Source organism: Apteryx rowi, unplaced genomic scaffold, assembly GCF_003343035.1.
Source record: "Apteryx rowi isolate R43461 unplaced genomic scaffold, aptRow1 scaffold_41, whole genome shotgun sequence".
NCBI classification, from domain to species: domain Eukaryota; kingdom Metazoa; phylum Chordata; class Aves; order Apterygiformes; family Apterygidae; genus Apteryx; species Apteryx rowi.
The window spans coordinates 2,531,835-2,543,863 of NW_020450621.1; the positions used below are offsets into that span (position 1 = coordinate 2,531,835).

The window sequence follows — 12,029 nt, forward strand, 5'->3', positions numbered from 1 at the left end:
TGCTGGCATGCTGTCTCCCTGCAGCGAGAATCCCATTTGCCAGAGAATGCACACTGCCATGACCCTCTGGGCTGAAGCTGTAGGATGGAGCTGACCTGATGAGTCCAAGTCTCCCAGTAAATGAAGAGATGCCTTAAAATATATTGTTGTTTTTAATAGTATGAAACTTCACTGACATAACCTGTGCTGGAGTCTACAACACCCTTAGGGTCCTCTCTCCTTCTCTTGCCCTTCCCACTCTGCTGAGCATGTCAAGTTGGCACATCCCTTATAGCTCCTCAAAGTGTAGCTGTTTGCTGGTGGCTAAGACGATAGTCCTTTCTTTTCACCTCCATACAGATGTCTGTGAGGTCTTGGATAAACTGCTGAATCTAGGGTGGGCAAGAGAGATGTTAGAGCTCAGATAACTGGGGAATGTCTCTTACTGTAGGGACAGGAGCAGAAGGCAGAGGAGAACTTATTAGCCCTTCATGGCAAATTTCACCAACTGCAATGAGTAAGAGGATAAGGCATTTGGCTTGCTGGATCTGTGCTGCTGGAATGGGCTATTGTGAGTGAGTCTGAGTTCATGGCATGGGTGAATGGAGCCAAACCTTGGCCATGGATTGATTTTCAGTCTCTGCCCCAGCCTGCTTGACTCCCAGTCCTTGTTCCTCCTGGCATCCTCTACCCATTCCCCCTGCCCTAGAGAGATTCCACACAAAAGGAAAGGTGCCTGCTGGACACCTTGGTTTCTCTGGGGTTTCCCCTCCCTTTGGGCAACTGAGGCTCATTACTGCTCCCTTTGCTGGGCAGGGAGAAGGGGGCTGGCCTGCTTCTACCATGTCCAGCTGTCTGTGGGTGTCCTCCACTGGCACATTCAGGCTCTTTTTCAGCTGCTTGCTCACACACTGGAAGAGGTTGAGGGTGGCCATCTTGATGGTGCCCAGCAAAAGGGTTTTTTCGGCAGCTGTGTTCTGGATGTGGGCCCAGTGAGACTCCTGAGAGGAGAGGAGACATGCAACATGTGAACATGGCACAATAAAGATGCTGCTTCAGCACTGTGCTGGAGGTGGCTCAGCTTGGCATGGTGGAAGCAGCTCCAGGAAACCACTATGGATGCTGCTTTCCCCAGAAGCCTCCCCATCCCTCTGCCAGGTCCTACAGTCCTCCCCCTGGCAGTACCTTCCTGCTGACCCCATTTGCATACACCACACCAGGACTAGCAGATACCCCAGGAACAGAGCATCCCCCTGCCACCCTTCCAGACCAGCTTCTTTCCTCCTCCGCCTGATGAGACTCATCTCCTAGAGCTTGATATATCCAAAAAAGGAATTTGGGAAGACACTCTCAGAGTGGCACAAAGGGAACAGAGGCCAGCAGAGCTGGACTGGAACAATAAAAGGTATAATTCCTGTTTCAAGAGGGAGGCTGAGGCTCTTGTCCAGAAAGGGTGGAGAATCTGAAGAAATGCAGCAGTGAAAGGGAGCAGATTGGGTCAAATCAGGGTTAAAACCAACAAACCCAAAGAAGCAGTAACTCTGAGTCTTCATCAGAGGTCACTCAGTGAGAAAACAGGGCTAAAATCCCTCCTGCAAGTATGGAGTGGACAGAAATATGGATGGGCTGACATTTGGAAAGGGCTGGAGAACTGATCTCTTCTCCTCTGTGGTCCTTTGTTCTGAAACATCCTTGAGCACAGATCTAAGGACATTTCTAAACACTGAGCAGGGGCTATGGAGTTATGTGCCTCATTATAGCCCACGTGCAGTCCACTGCATGTCTGTGCACCTTTGGACAGGGTAAGGAAATCAGAGAAAGAATGAGTTTACATGGGCAGATGCTGTGCAGAGGAAGAAAATGAATAACAATAAAAATCAACAAAATCRATTTCACTCTGAGGTCTGAGCAATGAATGGTGGAGACCACAACATGTGACACATTGAAGCCACATCATGGGGATGATGCTGCAAGGAAGGGTGAATGGAAATGAACATGACCAGGCTAGATAAATCCAGTGGCATGTGGTGGAGTGTGCTTGGGATTTGTGTTGAGGTAGACCTCCCCAAAGCCTGGTTAGCTTATCTCTGTTGGCTGAACTCAGTGTGAGTGCAAGCAAGGAGTGAAGGGTCACTGTGGCCTCATGATGGCTTGTTTTTAAGTCCTGACATAACCTGCTCCAGACCTGATCTGTCATTCTTCATCCTGGAATCCCTTAGAGGGACAAAAACAGGTATTTTCTCCAATTACAAGGGCTGTAACTGGGCCTTGCCATGCCCCGGTGGCTTAGGGGTAAGCCATCAGCTGGTCTTGACAGCCAGGTCATGATGATGTCCCCCTGCCCTTCCATGTTTTCTCACCCAGATGAGGACATCACTGTGAGCCTGGTCAAAACGTGTTTGGAGCTGCRCCAGCTCATTGTTATACTGCAGGATCTTGTCTTCTTTCTCCTCAGTGTACTGGGCCAGGAGCACTTTGGCTTTCTCAATCATTTCCATGCGTGCTTGTGCTGACTGCAGCAGGTCCTCTTGCATTCTCACCAGCGTCTTGTGGCGCCCGATGACTTCCCGGATCTCCTCAAACTGCAGCACAGGCCTTCTGGAGTTAGTAATCATCCTGCCCTCCTTCTACCATGATGGCAAGTCTCACACTGTTGACCACCCTGCCCTGGTGAAGGACACCTCCCCTAGGGAAGATCTTCTTCTTGATGGGAGACTATCAGCCCGGTTGGTCTGTGAGCATCGCCACATTCCATGGGGAATGTCATGCCTCATTGCCAGCTGAGCAGTGCTCTGAGACAGTATGCACCATGAGCACCACTGTGACTGCCAGCACTGAGTTGCCTGAACATAGGAGGGGGCTAGCTGGGGCAGCAGGAGTATGAGCGATGCTCAGAGCAATGTCCAGGCATCTTTGCACAGGGGACAGTTTTTCAGATGTCTGTCAGGGTTCCTGTTCCAGGGCTGTATATCACTTCTCCCTTACCATTAATGTTACATGAAACAATGATGCAAAGGGGACCCCCTTCACCTCAGCCCTGTGCTCTTTTCTCTTCTAACACATTTTTCCTGTAGTTTTTTAAAGCCTTCACCTCCTTTCCTGGTTTCTCTCCCTTGAGTCTGGTCCCTTTGTTTCTCTCTGGTTGCAGGGAATCTCTTCCCATCCCCTCTGAGGTCTCTGAGTTTAACCACACGCTATGATTCCCCTGGTCCTCTACGTCTAAAGCCCATGTGAGGCCATGATCTGTCTCTCTCACATCAAAACTCACCTCTGAGACTTTCACCACATCCTCCAGGTACTTGTTGAAGATGGAGTACTTCTGCAGGGCACTGTAGATTTTCTGGTGCTTATCTTTCAGGGCTTCTAGTTCCCTCCTAGCCCTCAAAAGCTCCTTCTCCCTCTGCATCTTCATCTCTCTTTCCTTGCTTGCTTTCTTYAGAGCTCGGATTCGCTTCTCGTCGTTTTCCTGGTGATGTTCCCCCCCCCCCAGTGCACACACACACACGCACACACACACACACGTTGAATTCCACCCAAGCACCCAGATATAGGGAAAGGCAGGGGAAGATGGAGATGAATCACTCCTTAGCACTGTGAGATGATACAGTCACAGAGGAGAGAAAAGGGCTGCGAACACATTCACACCCTCTTTAACAGGGCCATCCCTCCAGCATTGACCCTTCAGTCTTGGAGACAGGCATCTGGGATGGCACCCAGTGATTTTCAGAGCTGCTGGTGTCTGTCCCTGGAAGATGCCTCAGTGTCAACCATGGAAACAGGGTCAGATCCTTCTGGGGGATGCCTGAGGCCCTCAGGGGATCACACTGGTATAGAATGAGCACTCTCCCAGGAAGGCCCTACCAAGGCTTTTCACGTCACCAGTGCAAAGCAGTGAGTGAGCCCTGGGCCCTGTGTGCTGCCATTCCTGTTCCTCATGCCTTGAGGCTTAAGGGAGATTGGGACAGACAGGGGTGCACTGAGGCTTTACCGTAGAGGAGCCTTCTCCAAGGAAGGGGAGGAAGTAGTGTTACAGGTCAGGGTCATGTTAGCTGAGCTGAGATGGGCCAGCTGTACCTGTATGAACTTCTCAAATTTTTGCGTGTAAGCTTTCAGCTGAGCCTCCTTGCCTTGGAGATCCCTCCACCGACAGTTTATGGCTTCCATCCTCACCTTGAAGGCCTGGCAGTGTAGAGAGAACATGACATGGCTGCTCAGCTGGGAGCTAGTCATCTGCACGCTGCTACCCTCCAAAGCAGCATGAAACTCTAGTCAAAGCTGCAAGTCATCCCACCCATGCCCGGAAACCATCCCATCTTTCTCACCTCTTCCTCTGCATCCAGAGCTTTTTGAATCAGTCTGACCTGTTTTTTCTTCTGCTGGAGGCGAATAGATGGAGACAGAGAGTCTTCCTCTGTCTGCTTGAATTTCCTGCCACAGAAGTTTTCCCCAAGGTTACACACAGGGCCTGGTGCTGCCTGCACCTCAGGAGGGTGTTGGGTGGCTCTGCTCCATCAGACAACACTGGACCTCCCTCAGACTCAGCCTAGTGATGTGTTTCTCTCCCACCCACAGTGGTCCCCCACACAGCACGGTTCCCACTGATAGAGGCCGGGGAGAGATGAGCAGGAGTTAGAGGGGAGAAACATGGATGGGGAAGGGGAGGAGCAGTACAAGGGGAGACTGAAGTGGTGGAGACGAGGAGTGAGGGTTTGCCATGGTGGGGGAGGAGAGATGGAGGAGGCAGGAAAAGAGCCTGGAGGAAGATGGAGGAGGWTGGAGGAGCTCCCTCACGTGAGCAATGGCAGGAGATTCTTTTTGTAGCGCATGCAGAAATATTCTGACAGGTCTTCGTTGTCCATGGCGGCCACTGCTCCAGCCACCAAATGGGCCTGGAGAGCCCAGGTCCTCCCAGTGATGTCCTTGTCCTGGGTCAACCCAAGAGCTGTCCTGAAAGTCTGGAGGCTTGGCAGTGTGTGGGAGATGCAGCTGGGAAGCAGACGAGTCCCTGAGGGCCTCCTGCCTCCACTTTCCCAGGGCCTTCCTCCCTTCCCAGCTGGCCTGTGGCCACAGTTAGAATGGGATGCTGGGGGCAGTTGGAAGATGCTTGGGCGGTTACTTGGCAACCTCCCTGCTCTGAAGACGAGCTGATACTGCACACGCCCCAGCTGTGGGGACTGACCACTGCATCTGGAGCTGCACACAGGCCCTTGCCTCCCTCCATGACCTGCTCTGCAGCCAGCTTCCTGTGGTGCCCTGTGCTGGAGGAGAGTCTTGCTGCCCTATGGGCTTGGGTTGGTCCCTTGGGGCAACCCTCTTCCCGTGAAGGTCCCCACAAGCAAGGAGAACAATGTCTGAGGGAAGAGCCACTTTTGGCCAAGCTGGGATGTTGTGCAGCCTGGGAAGGACTTATGCATCCTGCTGGGGTAAGGGATTGCTTCTGGCTGACACTGGGTGCCTGACACGTCCCACTCTTTTGCCTCCACAGAGAACCTTTTTAGGACCCAAATGCTTTACCATTAAGAGAAACCTGGACAGATGGCAATTTCTTTCCCTTCTTCTGAGTTTCTCTGGTTCTCTGCTAAAAATCATTCCCTACTTGCTGTGACCTCTGTCCCAGGGACCTCCCAGGGAGATCTTTCAGCCCCCTACATCCACATCTTACTGTCTCAGCTCAAGGCAGGAGTTAGCCCCTTCTCTCCCAAAACACCAGGTGGAAAGATGGGTGAACTGAGACATGTGCTCAGGGATGCTCTGGGATCACTTTATCTCTCATGATTCCCTCTTTGTGTGGGACTGAGGCCTACTGTTCACTAAAAATTAACTGATCAATATATATATATTTTTTTGTCAGGGCAAGACCTTTGAAGTAGGTGAGCAAGGTCCATTGCCCATCACAAGCGCACTGTTCAAGGGCTAGATGGGGGAAAGTGTCTCAGTGTTGGTGACCCTGGGGTCTCCTCCTGCAAGATACGTTATCCTCTGGCATTCACTTCTGGCAATCTCTGGCTTCCTCAAGCCTAACTTGCAACAGCTTTGCTGTGATCTACTGAAGCTGAAACAGTCCTGGCTTGGTGGCAAAGGATATGATCCCCCAGGGAAAGAAGTCTTCATTTCTGATACAGCCCTGACTTTCTTCAGAGAGATTGTTTTCAGGCAAACACCACCCCTCGCTCATTATAAACTAGCAAGAGCTGGGGAAAGCTTGCCAGGTCAGTCTGGCACTTTAAACAGCAAGATGTATGGCTTTGGAAGGGATCATTTGTTGTTTGAGAGATGCTTCATTTAGAGACAAATGACCTAAGGCAAAGTAAGAAATATGTCTGGCTCTTACTGCTGAGATTCAGATCAGTCATGACAGAGACTGGCTACTTCCCCTCTGTCCACCCCAAGGTCGGCCTGGGGCTGTTCCCATCCCTGCAGGCTAGACAGATGAAACCTGGGTCTTCTAGAGAAGTACTCAGCAGGGACATGTCTCTGCCCTGGGAGCTGGGCTCATGCCTTCCTGTGAGGTGAGGGGTCTCAGGACTTCCTCCAGAAGGCAGGGATCCTCTCTGGGAAGGTCCTGCTCACCCTTATGTCCCAAGGGCTAGAAGAGCTAATGCTCTCCAGCAGAGCATGGGAACCCACAGGAGCACCGGGACAAGGAACCAGGAAAAAAGTCCCAGTGCGTCTAAATTTCAAGTACTTGCTGCAAAGCCTGGAGCTGGCACAGGGTCTCTCTGCAAAGTGGCGGTGATCCTTCCTTTAACACAAGCAGAGCTGCATATCTGTATGTATCCTCATCTTCCTGCAGCTGAACTGTGCTGGCTGAAATAAAAACAATACAGCTTTTTGGAAAGCAGTTTGAAGCAGGTTTTGGGCACCCAGATCAGCATCTCAAGAAATTAAGGTTTATTAGCATTACTGAAGACAGACATTTCCAAGGGGAAGCTGGCTGACTTCCCAGTCTTTCTTAGAATCCCCCTTTATATGACGTTTTATCATATAAATGACAGATGGGCTCCAGGGAGCAGATGGTRTCATCTGTCACCTCTCTGCTTGTAAGGCACATTTGACGCCTGAGTGCCTACCCCTATGCCTTTGCCTTCACAGTATTTCTTTCATACCCTGGGAAGCGCTGCTCTTCCACAGCAAGGATTTGAAGTGCAGCCCATAGTAAAATCCCTGGGGTTTTAATTTCTCCTGAAGATACTTGTTGGAGCTGTTCACCCTCAGCATTCACTTTTCATGCTGAATGCTTTGAGCAATGCTACTGCTAGCTGCAAGCTTATGAATGAAAAAGTCACTGTAGAGGGTTTTATTCTTGCTGATCAGAGGAAGTTGCAGCTGAGTCTGAGSAGTGTGACTCAAATGGTAGTGGTGTCAGTGGGGCTTTGGGGAACTCCCAGTACAGCTGTGCCCAGGGAAAGCCCCTTCCTCTCGCTGTGCATCCCTATCACCGTGTGTCTGCTGTGGGGAGTCAGCAGTGCCTGCTTAGCATAGGCTTAGCACAGCTGAGATCCAAGCTCAAGCCATTTGTGTTACTCTTGACTTTTCTCAGGTAGCATCCCATGGACCGGTGATCACCACAGATACACTCTGCTCCTGCCTCTGTCTCTACCCTGCTAGTTTTGGAGGCATCAGAGCTGGCTCAGTTGGAGATCTTTGTGTTCTCCATTTGTACACCTTGCACAATATTGTCCTTGTCATGATGGGCTCCGTTACCACAGTACTGCAATGATAAGCATAAAACATGCGCTGCAGCAAACAGATCTGATGCCATGGTCTGAGGACAGGATTCCCCAAAATATTGTTTAAAGGGGTCATCTGCTGTGTGAGACAGCTGGCTGAGGCAAGGCAAGACAGGTCCAGTAGACATAGCATGAGATGCCTTATGTTTATTGAAGTACAAGGATTTGTGCTCTGTAGGAATGTATGCAGTTGGCTTTGGGGGCTGATGATTTGGACGTCCCCAGAAATAGCTGTTGTGACACAAGGGGCTGAGTAAAGGGTCCACCACATCTCTGCTTGGGTTGACCAGAATTCATGTGTGTGATTCTGAGGAGCCAGACTAATCTGGGGGGATGCCAGCAGGCCATGGGGTGGTTGGACCTGTACAATTTTTTTCATAGGAAGCACCCAGATTTCATTTAGTAGGTGCTAATTTGGTCCATGCCTGTCCTGCAGAAGTTGATGCCTGGTGCCTTGTCCTGCCTCAACAACAAATGAGCATGCTCAGCAAGTTCACTGGGAATGGATGTGATGATAATAGCTTTTACAAACTGTGAATGGACTTACCCTTGACGAAGTAAATCCATTCCTCTGCCAACATGCAAGACTGTTTCTGCCTCCAGCCCTGCTAGCTCTGCTAGCTTAATACCCATCTCACTGAGTATTAAGCCCACACTTCCAACAGGTGTTGCCTGTGGTGCTGACACTAATTCAGGCCAAGCACACGTCTGTTTTGATCATGCCAATGACTGCTGTGGCTGTTGCTGTTTTCCCATTACAGCCAGGAGATATCAGAGGGTCTGTCCTCTCTTGGATGACCCTCACCGCAGATGTCTAATCTAATCAGGGTTAAAAAGCTGGGTATCTTTGACTGACAAGGCATTCCCCTGACATCTTGTTTATCTCCTCTATGGGTGCATGGTGGTGTTCATTCAGTCAGCTCAGATGAATGAGCATCTTCATTCATTATGTGACTGTGTTGAGATGGGCACTGATGAAGTGCCTGGGTTTTAGTATTAATTGTTCCTGCCACTCACAGTGAGGACAGTTGGTGGGTGTGGAACAGCACTGAGAGGCAAACTACCCCCGTGGCACAGCAAAATTCTGTTAGCTAAGAGACCCACAGGTTGCTTCATAGCAAGTTCTCGGGGCTGAAGTTTGTCCATGAGGCAGTCTCACCTCTTTTGATGTGATTGAGGGAAAGAGAATGGATCCAGGTGCCATAGAGCAGACACCCTTGGGAGGGGAAGAGTTGAACTTGCTGTTGTGTCTTCTCCATGATGCTGCATGACATTCTGTGTTGCCTGTGCAGGTAGCAACAAAGGTGAACGTCATCTCCAGTATCTCTAAGCTCTCCTAGAGCCCTTGGTGCTCCTGTTGACCCAGCCCAGAAGAGCTGGCTGCTACATAGGGGACACCAGGTCCAGAGCCAACAGAAATATTAATGAATCAAAAGGGAAACTAGTGCCACACAGCCACCTGGGGACACTGGGACAGCCTGGAGGTCTTCTGCACAAGAGGATTGAGCTGGGCCAGGTGATATTAGCCCTTATGGTCATCTTAGCACAGCATGTGGGGAGGGGAGGAGGAAAAGAAAACAGTGCTTGGTGGAGGAAGGCCTTGGTTCAGGCTGGAGGGAGATGAAATGCTGTGATGGCAGGAAAGACATGGCTGATCAAGTTGGTCTGATCCCTGCACCTTGTGTGCATGTTCGTCTGCAGGTAGAAGGAGGCTACTGGCTGCCTGACCTAATGCAAGAGACTGAATTTTAAATACCAAGTGCCATGCAGGTACCTGCCATGCACTGCTGTGGTGCTCTGGGCATGCATGGCATCCTGGACTGACTCCCTCCTCCATCTTGCAGTACCATCGTCCCCATGAGACAGAGCTTGTGGGACTGGAGACTGGCAAAGTCACCCAAAACCACATGCTCATATGGTGTGCTGGAGCTGGAATAATGGATGCAGCAAAGGGGGACACTGGAAGTGTTATCACCTGCTCAGAAACCAAGAGACTCTTTCCTGAGATCTGTTTCCTGGGACACCACTCCCTCCTGGATTGGTGTCTGGTGGATGGGAAATTCTCTGTGCTGGGATCAGTCTGCTCCCCCACCTGGAGGAAAGCTGAGCAGAATGAGATCAGATCCAGTATTTCACAGTTGCGGTGGAAGTGATTGCAGACAGCTTTTTTTTTTTTTTTTTTATGTTCCTAATCTCTGTTTGCTGCTTTTATCCTCACACCAAGGTTTTATCTCTGCTTCTTTGTCAAATGCTTTCCTCCTCAATAGACTGTGCGTTAAAAAAAGAGTTTCTTTCTATTATGCTCTCCATAGCAACTGCATCAGCTTGCCATGAATAAATTACCTCTGACTTGACATCCCTTATTAGAATATAGAAAATGCCATTTCTGAGTCATAGCTACCCAGTAGGAACTTTTTCTGCTCATCACTTAGGTACATCCCCCACCTTTTTACTCTTTGAAGGAAGCTGCATTTTTTTTTTCTTTTAAATCTCCTCTGCTCTTGAGAGACCTGGGAGCTGAAGGCTGATGGAAAGCCAACACAGACTTTCCCTGCTGGCCTTCCGAAGCTCCTAGCATGGTATAAAATGCACTTGGCACAAGTCCTCCAAATCAGACTGGGATCTGTATTGGCATGATCTTGAATGGCCAGATTTCTTCCTGGCACCTTTCATCAGCTGTTAGGTCCCTAAAGGAGGTGTTTAAGRGAGAATATTAGCTTTTCTCCAGGGAGAGTGACATCCATGTCTCAGTGGGTACAGAGAGCTCATGAGTATTCAAACATGAGATCTTCATTGAATGCCAAGGGCTTTTAGGAGGAAAGGCTCTGGGAGGAGAGCAATTCCTACATGGAGCATTGGCCTGTGCCCATCTGAAGCTGACGGGAGCTCCCTGGYCTGCTCTGGGGGTCTGTCTAGCCTGAGATACTTCGAATTTGCCAAAAGAACTTGAATTTTTCTCTGGGACAGTGTGACCATGGCCCAGGAGAGGGAGCACTTACTAAACAAGTGTGCAGTCCTGGACATCACTCGAGGGCTTTCCTGTCTGTTCCTGATCCCTGATGTAATAGGCCTGGCTGTCACTTGCATTTCCATCTCCTGCCTTGTTTCCTGGGATAACTCTAGGCAGTCTTTCTGATGTGAGGCAATTTTCTGGCCCTTCTGTGGCAGCACACCCTTCCTACCCCTTGTTCCCATCCCAGCCTGCCCTCACGATGTGAATGCCATTGATGCTGATGGCAAAGCAGGATAAATTTGTCAATCTCTGAGGGGGAAGAGGTGGGGGAACCTGAGTCACTGCTCAGTGTCTCTCTCCCCTCACCGCTGTGATCCCCTGCTACGCTTCTCTCTGAGTCATCCAGCATAGCAGGATTTCGGCTTAACCCCTGAAAAGCCAAGGCTGTTGGAGATCCCCATTTCCCCTGGAAACTCCAGCTCCTCTTCRGCAGGCTGGGATCTCTTCTGTGGGAGGGCAGATGTTTTTGCTCTCCAGGAGTTCCATGACACAGAGATTTGTCCTAACATCTGTTTCTGCAYCCCAATCTGAAGCATGGGGTGGGAGGAGGCTCAGACTTGGGGGTTAATGCAAGAAGCATCAGGAGAAGGATCTAAGAAGTGGTTTCCAAACATCAGACTCTCCATCCCTTTGCAAATTTGCACACACTTAAATTTACTTAATCATTTCCAGTTGCCCGAGAGACAGTATGGACTAATGGTGAGAGCACAGGACAGCACTGTTCTGCCACCAGACAACCCTGTGGCCATGGAAAACCTTTGCTCGCCTCTGCTTCCCTTGTTTGGATCAGGGTGACCTCTTCTGCTATGGGTCCTCAGCTTCCACTGTCAACCCTGGCTCCCAAAACACCCTTCTGGGCTTCTGCAGGGCTGTCACTGCCATGTTGCTTTGTCAAAGTGCAGATCGCACACTGAAGACATCAGTGAGGTGGGAGCACTGACCTTACCGACATGGTTGTGTCATTCCAGAAAATTTCCCTGTTATATTTATGAAGAATGAAGTGTCATTGCCTGTGCGTCTACAGAAGAACTTCTAAAGCCTGAGCTCCTGGAGCCACGGGATTGTGTGAGACTCTTCTGTCTCCACTAAACAGATATTTCTAGGTAAAGAACAAGCCTCTGAAGACTCACAACCTTGAAGGCGAGTAGATAGGAAGCCAAGATGTAGTATTTTGTAGATGTATGAGTTTTTACGTAGGTTTTTTTTTCATTATCTGAGACCTGAATCATGGGTTTTGCAAGCTTATCAGTTAGCCTTCCCAAAATGTTATGGTTACACCATCACCTCTGTGGTATTTCCTGCAATCC

The 12,029-nt window shown here is 49.9% G+C and overlaps 1 protein-coding gene across 1 annotated transcript; it reads right to left on the bottom strand.

Annotated features, from left to right (window-relative positions):
• Positions 1-278: 278 nt before the first annotated feature.
• On the bottom strand, positions 279-11,674 carry CCDC42 (coiled-coil domain containing 42). Its single transcript, XM_026075734.1, has 8 exons — positions 11,669-11,674; positions 4,771-4,904; positions 4,302-4,407; positions 4,054-4,158; positions 3,248-3,445; positions 2,340-2,561; positions 822-980; positions 279-371 (listed from the first exon to the last, which is right to left on the bottom strand). Exons 1-8 carry the CDS (start codon positions 11,672-11,674, stop codon positions 279-281), a joined length of 1,023 nt encoding a protein of 340 aa, XP_025931519.1.
• Between the last annotated feature and the right edge of the window lie 355 nt (positions 11,675-12,029).